The following is a 16,730-nucleotide window of genomic DNA, read 5'->3' on the forward strand; positions in this document are numbered from 1 at the left end:
TAAGTGTCTGATTTTTTTATTTAACATTATCTCCAAAGTAATGATATTAGTTAGTTATGATTAGTTAAGAAAGCAGGGGCGTTTGAAGCAAGCAGCATTTCAGGGTCCCAGGTAGGGGGTTCCTTTGGTGGTGCAAATGCTAGAGGCTTAGCCTGGGCCTCTCTACACCAGAGCCCTGGGCGTGGCTAACCTGGGCTGTGTGGAGACCTCGTCCCCAGGAGGATTCTAACCCCCCCCCGTTCCTGTAAAAGCAGCACAGGAAGGCCCGCCTGGTGCACCTCCACTCAGGTCCCCGAGGGAGCATGAGAAGAGACTAAAGGTGCTGTCTAAGGACCAGACTACTCAGATCCCCTCTCAGCCTGCCTTCCTCAAATTTCTGTATCTACCACACTGGAAACCTGAAAGAAATGCCTGAGACCCCACTGCCCTTTCAGCCCAGGACCAGGTGAAAGAATTAAATAAGGGTCAAAGAAATCCTCATCTAAAACAGTTGCTACATGACCTCAGCCTCTGGATTGAGTCGCTGCTTCTGAACAGGAAAGCACCAAGGGGCGGTCTGGCCAAACAAGGAGCCATTTCCTCTCAGGCAAACCTGGCCACATGGGCAAAGACCTCTTTCAGAGCCACACGGCCACCTCCTGGCCCTCAGGGGCTTTCCTCCTGGCTTCAGCTGTGCCATCAATTCTTTGAGAAGATGCTACTGGGCTGCCAATGGGTGGGCGGAGGTGGGTGGAAGTTGCTGGATACTGGGAAGTGGACTACAGTCTCTGGGGACCAAGTCCTTCAAACGCAGCACCTACCATAGTGTCAAGACCACAACATATGTTCAATAATATTAAAATAATGATTGCATGAAACTGAATTAACAAGAAACCCAAACCCAAAGGAAAAAAAAAAAGTTCTAGAGGAAGGAAGTGTGTAAGGATGCATGGGGGAGGGCTGCTCCGTAACTAGCTTGGGTCTGGAGCCCTTGCTGCTCCCCAGAACTTCCTTGGGCCACTCTAATGCCTTCTTCCATACACAGAAGCCTTGGAGGTCTATGGGACCTCTACACTCACAGGGAAGTGAGCAGACTGAGGATGAGGTTGTGTGTTTAGACTGCGTGCTGGGGGCGGGAGAAGCATCACAGAACTCACAGGCTGCACAGGGTCTCATTCCCAGTCCAGGGGCAGACACTGAGGCCAGCCTGGCGCCCGGGGCTGCTGTGCCCTATCGCTCTCAGGAGCAGAAGGCCAGTGCAGGTAGCTCCCTACCCCAGGGCCATTCACATTTCTCTCACACAGGTAATCCATGTTCATTATGGAAATATGCCACATCACTCTTTATTGGATGCTAGTGCCAACACTGGCCCCCTTCTCTCCATGGACAGGGGCACGTGAGCAAGGGGCTCCGTCCCCCGGGCGGGATGCAGTGGAAGCCTGGCCCCATTACTGCTCTCCTAGGGCCAGCACCCTCCTCAGTGCCTGGGGCTGCTTGCTCAGGTTTGTTCAAACTCCTGTTCACAGTAGCCTACATTGAGGGGCTGGGCCTGGACACCTCGCCTGCAAGAGGACATGAAGAAACAGGGCAAGATCAGCCACTCAGATGGGGTCAGTCCAAGGCCCCAGCAACACCTCTGTCACAACCAACAGTCTCCTTTTCCCCTATTTCGGTAGATCTCTAACTGCGGCTGTACACCAGAAGGACTCAGGGACTCTCACTTCCAGAGAGTCTTACTTGGCCTGGGGTCACATGTTGGCAAGAACAGGCGCCCCAGGTGATTCCAACACAGGGATGTCCAGGAATTTTGGGAAACACCTCTCTATTTCTACCCTGCCAGTCACTATACCTGAGTCCCAAACAATGCAATACCGTTAGAAAGAGCTCATGTCTAAGGGTTACCTAGTGCTCCAGGCCCAGAGCCCCCCTTTAATGGCTCAAATCCTATAAAAGCAGCAGCGGTGGGGGACCAATGCGCTGTCCTGTTCATGCACAGGGCGTGGACATGAAATCCAGTTCAGCCGTGCAAGTTCCAGGATGTGACCAATCTCCATAGGGGACCTCTGGGCATGCCTGCTTCGTTATTCACATGTGCAACGTGCTAAGAGACGGTAAGGGACTAGCTCAAAGTTGCCCACTGAATTGCACACACTTGAAGCCTAGACCTTGCCATGCTGGCTCTCAGCTCTGCACTAGGCTGAGTCCTCCAGGTTCTCCACACTTAGTCAACGAATAAATTAGGGAAATGGACCACCTTATGCAGGCCCAACCCCAACAGTGGCACAGGCGTCATGAGAGGCCATAATCGCATGATGGCTAAGGGCAGAGACTTTGAAGTTGGCTTGGACCGAATTCTGCTTCTGAGTGATTTGGGGCTTTACTTAACTTCTCGGCACCTCAGATGCCTATCTCTAAAGTGAGGCTAAACTACCTACCTTCCAGAGTTGTGGTCAAGACTCAATGAAATAATGCCTATAAAGGGCTCAGCACGGTGCTTGCCACAAAGTCAGCCTCTGTAAGCATCAGCTTTTATTGGTATTTTTTTTCCAGTCAGTATGCCCCCAACTGGCTCCCCCTACTGCGGGAAGGCCCTCCACAGCCTGCCTGCTTACCTTAGTAGCTCACAGCGGAATTGTGTCAAACGTTTAAAGGCAGAGTCCAGGTTAGTCACCAACTTGTTGCTCCACAGCCTCTCAGCCACAGCCCCTGCTCTGGGCCTAGAGGGAAAGATCATGCACCAGGTCGGCTTCTGTATTCCCTGCAAGGGTGCTGGACACCCACAGGCTGCCGCCTCTTATTTAGGCACCCTGGATTCCGGGCCAAGGTTATTCACAGCAACAACCTGGCTGGGGGGCAGGGGAGGGGGCTCCTAGGGATTTCTAGGGCTCAGCTCCAACTTCATTAAGATGTGGGTTGTGATCACACTTTCCTCCTCTCCCAAAGATATGGAACCAGAGTAAGTTGTAAAGGCATCATGAACTGTTATTGACAGTAGCAGCAGGTGTTCTCAAAATGTACAGCTCCTTCTTTCTCAGGCCTGGAAGGAGGGTACTTGTCTGGGGGTGACTGGACAGGAGTGAGTCTACAGGGGAGAACCCACATCCATAAGCCCAACCACCCACATCCTCAGGAAACCCTTACCAGAGTCTGGGGGCCAGATTTGTGCTGTCCACATACTCTCCCCACATACAGGCCTCTCCACCAATCACTAGAGCCTTCTGCTGAGGACTTCCTGAGAGAAAACAAAAAACAACAGGCTGCTGGGGCGGGAGGGGGTGGGGAGGGTGCAACCCTAGGGTTTCCCTTCAACTACCTTCCCAATGTAGCCCTCTCTTCAGATAGGTCGTCTCAGCTAACCTGAAAGGTCTAGCCCAGACCCTCCATCTCCTGCACTGTGCACCAGCGCAGCCTCCTTTGGTCAGCAAGGAGAGCTCCCTGCTTTCACCTTTAAATTCCAGGGGCTCCACCATGTAGATTTCACTCCAGTCAGGGCCATAAGTTATGTGATTCAGGTACCAGGGGGCAGAGAGCAGGGCACGGAAGCCAGCTTTGGTGATCAGCTCCATCTCCTTCACATAGTGTACTGGCATCTCTTCTCGCCATACCTGAATGATTGTATCCGGCCGAACCTGTCACAAGATAATGGCACATAGCTGAGGGTATTTCTGGCCCTCATGCTTATGCAAACTAGCCAGGCCAAGTGGTATGTGCCCGCTCTGCTCTCACGCAGCAAATATTTATCTGTGACTCCTAACCATTGAGCTCCTAGCCCGGTGCAGAGGCCAAGGATTCTGTAGGCCCTAGGAGTCCTCCCTGCTGCTTCCATCCCCAGTCCTTCTGCAGCCATAATGGGACAGTAATACCGGCTGTGAGCTAAGGGAGACAAGCAGTGGGGCCTAGCAGACTCATCAAGAACTAACACGCCCAAGAATCTCCGGGTGTTTCTGAGGATGAGACAAGGTTCCTGCAGAGCTTCTGTATCTGGCAAGAGACTGGGACCTAAGTGATCAGCAATGAAGGGAAGCAGCCCTGTTCCCAGATCTGGAAGACCTTAGTCTATGACTCAGAAAGGAAAACCCAACCCAGCATGCCAGGCTCAGGAATCCTAAGTAGTCTCAGTTTGTGGTGAGGGAAGATGGACAGATGTTCTGACACTCACACCCAGGGCTCATACCTCTGCGACCTTTCTGGGGGGGAAAGGAGAGATGGTCTCCCAGTGCTCTGCACATTAAAGCCTAATCCAAAGCCAGGAAGGATCGATCTGTGCAGAGGCAGGGAAGGGCTGAGAGACCAGAGGGAGGTACTACAGGTGGCTCCTTCTCTCTCTGCCCCTGGCTCACCTTTACTTTATTATCAAACACTTCCTGCCACACCACATAGCCCTTGTCATAGGCAGAGACGATGTTCAGCAGCCTAGAGAGTAAAGAAAGGGTCTGCTCAGCTCAAATAGGTTCTAGGATGTTGGTGCCAGTGCTCCAGGGGTTGAGGCTAAGAGCCCACTCCTGATTGAGCAGTGTCTTCCCTAGTTGGGAACTGACTACTCCACAGCTGCAAAGATAGGGCAAAGTATCCCTTCAAGGGCCCAGAAAGTGGTCAAGCAGGGCCTGACCCTGGTATGGAAAGTGAGGACCCGAGACATAACACCAAGAAACCCTGCCCACCCTCCTTCCTTCCTCACGTCTGGATGTAGTAGGACTCCAGCTGCTTAAAGTCACTGCCAAAGCCTTTTTCCTTCATAAAGTTCTGGATATCTGGGTTGGACTTCCTAAATCCCAAGAGAAAATGAAGATTAATTATTTCAACATCCCCAAAGCCCAAAGCTTGGGGATTAGTCACCTGGCTTCCCACAACTTCCTTTTGCACTTGAGAAACCAATCAACTTTGGATCTCAGAGGCCCCAAATATGCAGGTGTGGCCGACCAAAGCTATGTGAAGGGGGCCACTGACACAGGCTGAGAAAGGAGGAGTTTGGATCCCAAGAGCTTTAAATGTAAACTCTCAACAAGAACATGTATTAACCTGCCTGGTCTACGGCATGTGGCTCTGAGGTCGTGGGTTTGAGGCTCTGGCACCGGATTCTGGTTTCCCTGTTTTATTCTCTACTCAGGCATATTCTGCTTTTTTCCCCCCTTACCATATATTCTTTATTCCAGCTGGCCACAAGTCTTGCTGTTACCTGCTGCAGCTCCTTCCCCCAAGAACGTTTACATTTCACTCACATTTCCTCCTGGAATGTTTTCCCCCTCCCTCCACTTCTCAAAAAGCCTATTTCCCCAGATCCAGCTCTACGGTCCACTTCTCAGAGAAGCCCATCAACCTCCTTTGAGCTAAGTAGATCTGATGGTTTGGACCTTACGGTTTAATACTGACTAGACACTTTCATATATTAGTCTCAAATTCATCTGTGTTTTGACTCTTTAACCAGACTATTTCAGAAAGGCGAGGATTATTTTTCTCTATCTTGGACTTTCCCAAGACCATTCTCTGCTCGGACCTGGTTCTTCCGTAAGTATATCGAGGATATGAAAGGAGGAAGGGACAGTTTCACATTTATAGCCTTGCCAAAATCAGGTAGGGCCCCTATTAGGTCGACAGAGGAATAGCCCAAGACCTGAGCCGTCTGGACTGAGACAGACTGTTCAGAGAGGTTAGCCCCTGAGGAGCACCTGAGATAGGTAGCCTCTTAGGCGCTAACCTCTATGCTGAGTGAGCAGCTCATCAGGTAGGGATGAAAGATCAAAGGGATCATACCAGCAGGTGAAATCAACCTCATCTCCTCCAAGGTGAAGATAAAAATCTGGAAAGACAGAGCTGACCTCCAAGAAAAACGAGCTCATGAATTCATAGGTACTGTTGAGAATGGGATTCACTGGTCCAAAGGTGCCAGAAGGATGAGACCCAGAGTAGCAAGGAGTCAATAATCCAGGGACACCTAAGCCGACAGAGAACCCCACATAAGCGTCACAAATACATAGACCCCCAAGCAGTCATACACTTACGGACATTAAGGTGTACAAGGTAAGATAATCGTGTTCATAAACATTACATGCACATAGGGAGGGACCACCAGGCACGCACGACACTGGTGATCATGAGTCTTTAGTCACAGTCAAAGAAATAAAAATATATCCTCGATCATAATCAGAGGTTGGGTTACAGCCAGACAGCTATCACATACTCTGGCCCTGACACACTGCTTCCAGCAGGGGTCACCCTTGCTCCCTAAGGGGGCTCTCGTACCACCTTTGGGGGGGGGGGGAGGGGGAAGGAGACTGCCCAATTCAGCCAAATTGGCAAGATCTTTCTTCCACTCTAGGGCGCAACGTGCAAGAGCATCACAAGGGCATCTGAGAAGAATCTGCCCATAGTTTAATAATAAACAGTAGCCTCTTTTGTCCAAAGTAGGTTCTGGCTATCTAAATTCCCAGGTGGAAGATGAGATGGGAAACATTCTTCCAGGGACCAGGGCAGGGGCATAGTACATCCAAGAGTCCAATGCCCTGAAGCCCACCTAGGGGGATCAGTAGATTCTCTCAATCCGACATTATTCTTACCTGGTCCCCAGGACAGAGTGTGGCCAGGAGTGTCAAACTCTGCCAACACACGGATACCCCGAAGCCGTGCATATTCAATCACCATCTTTACATCCTGTGCTGTGTAGATATGGGTGGCAGGATTGTAGGATCCCTGAAAGGCACAAGACACCCTTAACAATATCACTTCTTGAAGGCTAGCAGAATAGAAGATACTAAAAATGCATCCAGGACTCCCTGCACCTCAGAAAGTCTACCCACAGCTCTTTGGTATCAGGGACCATCTCCTAGGATCTTTTAATTTCCCACAAGCTAGCACATCTATTGCTTTATCTGAGCATCATAATGCCAATGAGACAATAAGGCAGGCACACAGCAGGATATAAACAAACAAAAAGAAAATGAGACCAGGAGAGATTATCTTTCACAGAGAAAATTAATGGCAAAGTTCGGACACTCAAACTTAGGTCTCCTGGTTCCAAATCCAGTGCCCTTCCCCTAAGTCAGCGTGTCCCTGAATCTGGCTGGTTAGGATGAGAGCCAGTGTCCTTGCCAGCAGGGCCATAGCCAGGCTCAGACATCAATCCATAAACTTGCTCTTGGAAAAATTGAGACATACCTTTCTGGTGAGCTCTGGAAAAGTGTAGCTGTCATATGGGAAGGAAGAGTCATCAACCAGATGCCAGTGGAACACATTGAATTTATTGTATGCCATGGCGTCCTGTAGATCAGAGCACACACTGTGAACTCATCACAGCTTCTCCAGTTTCGGCCTCAAACTTGGGAAGGTAGGCAGACTGGCAGGCTGCTCCACATACCCCAATAGGCTCAAACTGCCCCAGCTTCCTGATAAATGTTTATAGGGTCTATCTATCAAATCTTCCCATCAGGGAATGTCTTGCCATAGAGGGAAGACCTAGCACATTTCTTCTCCCAGGGCACATCCAAAGATGTCTGACAGAGGCATTACTTCCCCTTTTTGAGATGTGTTTTAGCCACACTGAGAGGACAGCTGAAACTATGTGGTACCCTGGTCTTCCAAAAAGCACCACAATACCTCAAAGACTAATATTTCTTCCCGCCATTTGTTCTGAGTTGCCTAACATTTATCCAAACTGTGAAGTCTACTGTTGAATTTAGTAGCCCCATAACCCACAAATCTCAGAGGCCAGGACTGATGAATGTGTCCACTCCTTTGATTCCACCAGAGGAGCAAAGGTAGACACGAGCTGGATCGCAACTGTAAGATAAGACTGGCCATCAAACTCAAGAAAGATAGGAACATCCTGTGCTACAGCTTTTGAACATCTGTTTCCTATGACCTTGTCCTTAACTAAACAAAAATAAGCTCGGCTTGATCAAAGAAGCCAATTCCTCAAACCACCTTCTGCATTCCTGAAGATGACAAGGACATTGGTCCAGAGTAGCCAGTGAGGTAGCTTTAAATCATTCCTTTTTTTCTTAGAGTGGATCATCTTTTCCATTTTCTCTAGGAGCTCATAAAGTTACACATATTCCCTCTGTAACTCTTTAGGAATGTGGCAATGGGTCTACCCCTTACCGCATCACCCCAGAACACTAAGGGCAAAGATGGCCTTAAGGCCCGGGTACCAGAGTGTCCATGATGGTAGTCAGTGGCAGGTAATGGCGAGACGTATCCAACAACAACCCCCGGTGGGAGAAGCGGGGGAAATCTTCAATCTCGGTCTTGTTGATAAGGAACTGTGCAGACCAAACATTTAACATGTCAGGATTCAATGGGAACTCACCATGGAGGGTGGAGGGGGATGAGGAAAAGTCTCCTGATCCTTCAAAAGCCAATCTATGACTGTTTTGCAGAGCAGCTATCTCCCCAAATGCCCCACATCTCAATGACCACAAGCAGGCACTGTCGGAGGGCAAGAGTCCCATGCTAGCTAGATATAGCTGTCCCATACACCACTCAGGCTACAATTTCTGGATTTTCACTGTTAATCTGTTTTCTTTAAAGCAGTGTGGTCTCAAGATCATTACTAAATAATGACTCAGAGGAACTAAATTACAGTGATTCCAAACAGGCCAAATCTACCAAACCAGTTTCCACCCATGTCTTCTAATTCTTATTGGGGCCATTTTGAACCACCAGGAACCTGTCTAAGGCAAAGTAAATTATTCCTAGGACTCTCAACACTGGGAGCAAATCCCAGAGATTTAAAAGGAACCCTTTTTGAGGGCCCCCACTTACCATGCCCTCCGGAGATCTCCAAACAAGTTGGCTAAAAGTCTCCAGACCTATGGGGAAGTAGAGAGGCACGGTAAAGGCTTAGGGAGGTGGGAAAAGAGATGCACCCATTTGGCAGGTTCCCAATGTGGCAGAGGAGAATGCTTGGACACACAGTAAAAGTGGATATAGTATGGGCTTGATGAGTCTCAACACTGATGCAAAGAGTATACTAGGAAGCCAGTATTTATTTTTACTCTATTTTATTTTGGGAGGTGGCAGTGTAAGGGGTTTTAGTGCCTCTTGTAGGAACACACTAACCTTCAAAATCCACATACTTCTTATCCATATTCCCTAAGTCTTGAACTCACAAGAGCATTGAGAGAGGCCAAAATGTCTGCTTGTGAGTACAGATGCGGGGACAAGCCAGCTCACATGGGTTAAGGCTTTCCATGATTAATACTGATCAGGAGCTGAGGGAGCTGAGAAAAAGAGATCCTCAACCTACTACCCCTGCTATTATCCCAGACTGAATTATGGAAAAGTGATCGTAAGCTTAAGTCTCCAAGGAGCCTGGGTCCACAGCAGGATCCAGAAGACAAAGAATCATCCACCTTTCTTCTTGAGACCTTGATTGAGAAGGGAACCAGTTATAGGGAGCTGAGGTATAGCCAGCAGCAACTGGCCCAGAAGGACCACCCTAGTCCACTGGACACAAACCCCTACTGGATTTTGGCAAGGCCTGAGTGCAGGCATCCTGAGTCCAGAGCATTATATGTTCTCAACAGCTGGAGTCCCTTTTCTGAAAACCCATTAGAAGGATTTCCAGAGTCCCCAGATTTCAGAATGAAAGAATTTGAGATCTTTTTCAGCATCTGCTTCGAGGTCGACTGTTCCTATCTGCTTTGGCTTCTTTCTTCTCTGATTCTGACATCCAGAATCCTGGAGTCCTCAGATTTCCCCCAGCCCCAACCTAATCATAGCACCTGTACAAAAAGTGTAAGAGAGCAGAGAAAGGAGTCAGTCCCCTGTTCTCCAAAATACAAGAGAGGAGAAGAGGACAGGTAAGGGGACAAAGAGGAACCCAAACAAGGTTTGAAATCCTGTGAGAATTTCCCTCCTCATTCAAAAGCAGGGGTTTTGCAAAAGTAGTAGAGGTATTTGACTAAGTCTTTATCTAATGATCAAATACCTTTTCAGTAAACCAAGAGGAAGGGTACAGGCCCATCACGTGTTAGCCAGTTAAGTGCTAATTTTCTCATGAAATACTATAGTTATATACATCTTATTATTTATTTCCTTTTTCTTCTTTGACATTTATCTATTTCTTGTGATACAGTTTTTCTTTTTAAAGAACCTCTCCAATTATGTGTGTTAAGTGAGAGCTGAACAGGCAGTGTTTGTGGCAGAGTCCCAAGCAGCCTGTTCCCTGCTGGCACCCTCAGCATCAGCCTGCAGGGTCTCTCCCTGCTTCCCCAGAGCACCTGCCCAGGCGAGCTGCTGCTGCCACTGCATGTGCTGACACCTGTCAACTTTGAAGGGTAGGTGTAAGGAGAATACTCCCTTTAGGGACATGGGAAAACACTCCAATTGGTCTCCATAAAGAAAGCTTCCTCAAGTGGCGGTATGTGCTGGGCCCCCCGTCTTGTTCTCCCAACCCACCAACACTGACCTTCCCACTTCATATCTTTCTCTCCCGCCACCTCCCCCCCCCCCCCGCCCCCCCCCCTCCCCCCGGCCAGGATCAGTCCCCATGTTACCTCGGAGAGCTCCCCAGACAGTCTCAGACAGGAGGAAACAATGATCATCATTTATGGTCAGAGTGTCTGAAATGACAGAAATGACCCCACTGATTAAAGACTTCTACTCTCAGATTTCAGATCACATGTCCTGTGTAAATCCTTGAATCAAAAAACAATAGCAAGATCAAATTCTTTTTTTCCTTTCAAAGAGAAGACATCCCCAGAGCAGAGCAGCTGAAGGTCAGCTAGGTCTTGGGCCAGAGTGGGAGGGTGGTCACCCAGAGGCTCTGCAGGCCCTAGAAGACAATGCCGGATGAGGGTCAGGCTAGAACAGAAAAGCACCACTTGCCTTGTGGTTGTCTCCCCTCCAGAAACATGAGTTCCTGCCAGCCTGTAGCTGAAAGTATGAGGGGGATAGGGATGCTTGGAGGGTGTGTCCAGGTTACGATGTTCCCAAAGCCTTTGTAATCCCCCTCCTTTCCCTTTGTCTCTAGGCTTCATTCACTACTTCATCCAAGAATGTGAGGAAGAAGCCAAGACTGTTCAAGCCATAATGTTCACTTTGGAGACTGAGAAGTTCCCAAATGCTGCTGCTCCGGGAGGACGGCACACAGCACAGGGCTAATGACTTGGCTTCATTTCAGTCATATCCAAAAACATTATGACCAAACATTTCTTCTCTCCCCAGAGTGGGGTCTCTCAAAGAATATCAGCCAAGGGTACAAATTCGTACAATGGCAATGGAACTATATATAGTCCAGAAGGCAGATGTCCTGTGGGACTCAGTGAAAAGCCACTGTGAAGTTCCACAGCCAACCTTAAGACACTGGTTAGAGTGCATGACAAATTCACCTTCTACGGCTCTCAGCCTTTGGTGACCCTGAGTTTCCACGTCATGGAGGGCTCTAGGCCTAGCACGAGGAAACTTAGGCCAGGCCAAGCAGAGTTACAGCTCCAGACAACCGCTTGCTCTCTACAACAGGAAACAGGGTGATACTTACAATTTTCCAGTGACTCCAAAGAAGGAAGCTGGTTACATCCTGGAGTGACCACAAGGACAACCAATGAATTCTTTTCCAGTGCATGCAGTTTTCCTGAAAGGACAGGGTAATCTCAGTGTGGCTGACCTGACATCAGAAGGAACAGGCAAAACCAAAGTCCTACAGGAAGGTCCCTAGCTCTAGTCCCTTACTGCTCAAATGTGTGTGGGAAGAGGCAAGGGAGAAGAGGACATTTACCCTCTTGTTGCAGGCACTCCCCCATCACCTGTTCAATTGTTTCTCATTTCAGTTGTGCTCCCCTCTCTCCCCAGTAACCTGCCTTGACCCAAGTACCAAAGGTCTGGCAGCCGCTCCTTGTAACCAGGGTTCTATATTTCTAGTTTGGTACAGTAAGCACGATTCCAATACCTGGACAACTGCTTCTAAACTAGAGGCAGCTTGAGAGCATTTCTACTCAAAGTGTGGTCTGCAGATTAACTCCTGACCTGACTTGCAATCTGTAATACCAGGTGAAAGGAAGGAAAGACACTGATAGATAGGAGGCTTATATGATGCCAGAATATAAATCGATTACGTCAGAATAAATGCATTATTTAGTTCTAACATTTTTTCATAACACATTTTTTGATGAAGGGACAGTTTTACATTCCGGTGTGTGTACCGCTCCTCTCACTGCAGATGGTCACTTGGAGTAGCACTGTTCTTCATGGCTCCAGGTGAAAGGTTTCTGATTTTGTAAAAGCCCAGGAGCTGATGCAAGCAGATGACAGGAGGATCTCCTCAGCAAAGGAGGCCTGAGATCATCTAGCTGCTGCCCCCGCAAAGGTACATGGTCACTCTTCCATCCTGCTTCCTTCCCTCTTCCCACACGGCTTCTCTGTCTGAGGCAGCCTTCTGCCCAACAGCGGAAAGCCACCCAGTGGGCCAGCATCTAGCACAGTTCCACAGATGCACCCTACCCCAGCACCCCTCCCAAATCCAAAAGAGCCAAAGCCAAAATACTAATGCACTGTCCCTTCCCATCCTAATGGTTCTTCTTTGTGACCTTCAAGGTGGTTCTGACTGTACAGCTCCAAGCCTGAACCTCACAGAACTCACACTTTCTATTCTTTTTTGGAGCTATATGCATCTATACTGGCTCCACAACAACCATGACTTCCTATGGAACCACAGAGTTAGGGATAGGATAGTCTGGGGAAAGGCAGGGAGAGAGAATTCAGAACCAAACTGGATCCCAAATGTTATCCATCTCTAGGCAGAAGTAACCCAAGAGCCTTGAGCCATTTCAATGAAGCCTGCTCAACCTTCCGAACACTATGCCACATGGCCTCATGTCAGCTCTTGGGCTTGCCAAGAAGCAAGCCAGTAAGGGGCCCTTTGCTACCATAAGAACAAAATGTATCCTTTCCCTTTCCTGTTAATACTCTGTATCCACACTAATACCTACCTAAATCCTGTAGGGAAAAGGGAATTTTGAGTCTACTCTGGGCCAGACCAACTCACAACTCCATTCTAAACCCTGAAAACTCATCTCCAGCAACAGAAAAGAGCCAGACTGTCAGGACAGAGACTACTCTCAAAGCAGAATCTATAGGGCCCTCCCAAGCTCTCCAAGCAGAGAGGCCATCTCTACAAATCCCCAAGACTGAGGAAGACTTAACTGAGAGGAAGGAGCGAATAAAACTGTAAAAGAATATTCCCCTTAAACTATGCCCTCATCCCTTGCCTCCTCGCCCCTACTCCAATCCCCCATATCACAGAGCCCCAATATCAATGTGTGGAGAGTTCATTTGCATATCTACCCAGGTGGCCATCCAAAAAAGGGCAACATCCTGAGCTTCAGCGTTAATTCCCTGGACCTCAGCCTACCAAACTGAGAAGAAACCACAACTATCCACGTGCAACTGCCACAGTCACTGTCCAAATGACACTTAGGGGCAGCACCAACAGCAGGTTTATCTGAACTATTGCCTGGAGCGTAAAACTAACTTTTGTTGTTGTTGATAGTGTAGTTTTATTTTTCTAGAATACACTCTCATTCCATCCAGGATGTAGACTCCTTACAAGATCTGATGAAAATGAAAATGAAAAGACTTTTTTCCCCTAGAATAATGGCCCTAACTAAAGGCTCATCCCTCCACCCCCTGCCTCTAATCTTAGGTGAAGAATCCCTGTCCTAAGTGCTCTCAGGGACTCATTTGGGTTTAGGCTGATAAAGGAGGTACAGAATCATGGCTGCTATTTCAACAAGCCATGAGGGGGAAGTTCTAGGGGAGGCAGCAATGTGAGAACTGGCAAAACAGGAGGGACACTGGGTCATTTAAAAGGATGTAAATAGTGTATCACCACTGCGGTTTTCCGTATCCAAGTTGCTACCCTGAAGCAAGCAGGAAATAGGCAGGGGACAGGCCAGCTTCCTCCCCATGCACCCACATGCTCTGCACTGGGAAGAATGGAGGTGTGTAGGAAGCATGGCATGGCACAGTCACAGTGAGCCCAGCTGGCACAACAGGAAAGTCTGATGCCTCAGGTGCTCAGGAAAAAAACACGGCAAACAGAGCACTGAGTTGGGAAATCAGGAAAGGCTGGTTCCAGTTCTGTGGCTGCTAAGCTGAGCACGTTTCGGGCTCCTATTTTTCTCCTCTGCAAGTAATGGCAAGGCAGGGCCACATCCTGGCTACTCCTCCAAAGAGATGACACCTTGTTGACTCCACGCACAGATAGTGTGCTTCAGGGTCCCATGCCACGGCCATCACCTCCTATCTCCACAGCCCTGTCGTCCTCCTGCTTTCATGCAGACCTGCTCTCTTCCTCTAGTCCACCGTAAAAGTTTGCATCCTCTAAACTTAAAAAGGGGGAAAATTTCACACAGTACAGGAGTGTTTACAATGAAAACATTAGTTACCTTTGGCACCCCTCCCCTTTTAGCATAATTTAGCCTATGCCTCACAGACAGGCCAGCTCTGGATGTGGAACTCTTGAGACCCTTTTTCTACCAGTCCCACTGTTGGAACTTTCTCCAGATGCCAGTGCTATGACCCTTCCATCACTCTTTTTTTTTTTTTTAAGATTTATTTTTGGGATCCCTGGGTGGCGCAGCGGTTTGGCGCCTGCCTTTGGCCCAGGGCGTGATCCCGGAGACCCGGGATCGAATCCCACGTCGGGCTCCCGGTGCATGGAGCCTGCTTCTCCCTCTGCCTGTCTCTGCCTCCGTCTCTCTCTCTCTCTCTGTAACTATCATAAATAAATAAAAAAATTAAAAAAAAAAGATTTATTTTTATTTATGTATTATAGACATGGGGGGGGGGGCAGAGACACAGGCAGAGGGAGAAGCAGGCTCCATGCCGGGAGCCCAACATGGGACTCGATCCCGGGACTCCAGGATCAGGCCCTGGGCCAAAGGCAGGCGCGAAACTGCTGAGCCACCCAGGGATCCCCTCCATCACTCTTCTGTTCTCAGTTCTCTCCCACCTTCACTTGCTTCCCTGCTGGCCTATGTGTGCATATCCCTCACCTCAAACACAATCTAGCCAGTACTCTCAGCAACCTGTCCTTTTCTTCTGCTCATCCAGTGGGCAAAACCTTCAACCCTGGATCAATCTAACATCTACCTTTTGTGCACTGACCCTGGCTACTGCAACCTACTGGAGGGAAGACAGAAAGTCATATAATGGCAGGATTTGGCTGCTGTACAATCATGGTCTCTCATTTTGGCTGGGCCCTTGATGTTGCCCTGAAAATCCCCCATTTCCACCACTGCGTTCTTCTACCCTCTGCAACAGCTATTTCAATTTTGAGCCACTTTCTTCAAGTCTGTAACTTGATAACCCTCCCCCACCTTTACTCTAAGTAGACAATCAGAAGAGAACTCCCATCCATCTTTACTTCTCCTCTCCTCCCTGACAAAAACATTTGCAACACATGCCTAATCTTTATCTTTGCCTCCTATCCTGGTGGAAGGGGTTTCGTTTCACCTATCCTCTGGATCTCTCCTTAGGCTCCTCTTCGATAAATAATTTCCCCTTTCCCCCAAATCTTCAAATTATCTCTTTCTACTGATTCTTTCCTATCAGCATTCAAATATTTCTAAGTCTTCTTGGTTGCACCTCCAAGTCATCTCCAACAGATTCTTCCTCTTGCTTCTGGTCCCAAAGGAACCCCAGAGGAAATGCAGCCTAAGGAGTTAGGTGCTGAACTTCAAAGCCAGGCAGATCTGGGTTCAAATCTTGGTTCCAACACTTTCTAGCTGTGGGACCCTGGGCAAGTTATTTTCCCTCTGTGCTGCAGTTTCCTCATCCAAAAAAAATGGGGATTGTGATTAGTCCCTACCTTACTGGGCTGTTGGGAAGATTAAATGAGTCCGTACAGGTAAAGGGCTTCGTCAGTGCCTGGCACACAAGTGCTCATGGAGTTGGCCATCCCAGTCCTCTCTTGGTAGCTACTTCTGACACCCTATCTACTCCTTAGCCCTCTATAACAACATGGCTTCCTTTTCCACCACTCCTCTGCAAATGCCTTCACCAAGGTCCTGTGGTTCTATAACTAAATTCAAGGGACCCTTTTCAATTCATTCTTCATTCATTCATTAAACAGTTATTTACTGAGTGCTTACTATGTGCCAGGATGTTCTAGGTGCTGGGGACACAGCAATGATCAAAACAGACAAAAATCCCTGCTGTGACAGAGGTAATATTCTGGTGGCCATGCACTTCTTCTGGGACCTCAGCAGCATCAGACATCCCTGATGTTCCTGAAACTAAACTCCCTTAGCTTAGGGGACATGGCTCTCTCTTGGTTTTCCTTCAAACTCTCTGAATATGCTTCCTTGTTCTCCCCTTTCTTCACCAGCCCCTACATGCAAGTATTCCCCAAGGTTTCCAGGCTTCCCCTTTTCTCTTCACTTATACTCTCCTTGGATAATGTCACCTACCCCATAGTAGGTTGATGATTCTCAAATCTACCTTTCCACACCAACTCTTCTTCTGAAACTTTAGGCTCATAGGCCTACACTCAAATGGCTTAAAAGTCCTTCAAATCTTAAATACTAAGTTGAACTAACTCTTCATTCCTCTTGCTGGCTGATCTTCTCTCTCAGTTTGGTAACTGTACCATGTATTGATTTATCTAAACCAGAAACCTCCTCCTTCTTCCATCTTTCTGAGTAGATTAAAAATTCACACACCCATAATATTTATCGATGGTCTACTCTGTGTCAAGCACTGTGCTAAGCACTGAGAGTACCACACTAAAAAAGAGACAGCCAAGTTAAGTCTCA

General features: G+C 48.3%; 1 protein-coding gene across 3 annotated transcripts in view; it reads right to left on the minus strand.

Moving 5' to 3' along the window:
• HEXA (hexosaminidase subunit alpha) overlaps nucleotides 1–16,730 on the minus strand; it is a 27,140-nt gene continuing 10,410 nt past the window's right edge. For all 3 annotated transcript variants that reach the window (XM_038580897.1, XM_038580899.1, XM_038580898.1), the window contains 13 exons: nucleotides 11,456–11,548; nucleotides 10,473–10,538; nucleotides 8,737–8,783; nucleotides 8,124–8,234; nucleotides 7,132–7,233; nucleotides 6,534–6,666; nucleotides 5,731–5,911; nucleotides 4,658–4,744; nucleotides 4,320–4,392; nucleotides 3,425–3,608; nucleotides 3,121–3,211; nucleotides 2,592–2,696; nucleotides 1–1,541 (listed from right to left, as the gene is read on the minus strand). In XM_038580897.1, the coding sequence (XP_038436825.1) occupies nucleotides 1,478–1,541; nucleotides 2,592–2,696; nucleotides 3,121–3,211; nucleotides 3,425–3,608; nucleotides 4,320–4,392; nucleotides 4,658–4,744; nucleotides 5,731–5,911; nucleotides 6,534–6,666; nucleotides 7,132–7,233; nucleotides 8,124–8,234; nucleotides 8,737–8,783; nucleotides 10,473–10,538; nucleotides 11,456–11,548 (1,337 nt within the window). In that variant the 3' untranslated portion in view covers nucleotides 1–1,477. The remainder of the gene's footprint in view (nucleotides 1,542–2,591; nucleotides 2,697–3,120; nucleotides 3,212–3,424; nucleotides 3,609–4,319; nucleotides 4,393–4,657; nucleotides 4,745–5,730; nucleotides 5,912–6,533; nucleotides 6,667–7,131; nucleotides 7,234–8,123; nucleotides 8,235–8,736; nucleotides 8,784–10,472; nucleotides 10,539–11,455; nucleotides 11,549–16,730) is intronic.

Source organism: Canis lupus, chromosome 30 (assembly GCF_011100685.1).
Source record: "Canis lupus familiaris isolate Mischka breed German Shepherd chromosome 30, alternate assembly UU_Cfam_GSD_1.0, whole genome shotgun sequence".
Classification (NCBI taxonomy): Eukaryota; Metazoa; Chordata; class Mammalia; order Carnivora; family Canidae; genus Canis; species Canis lupus.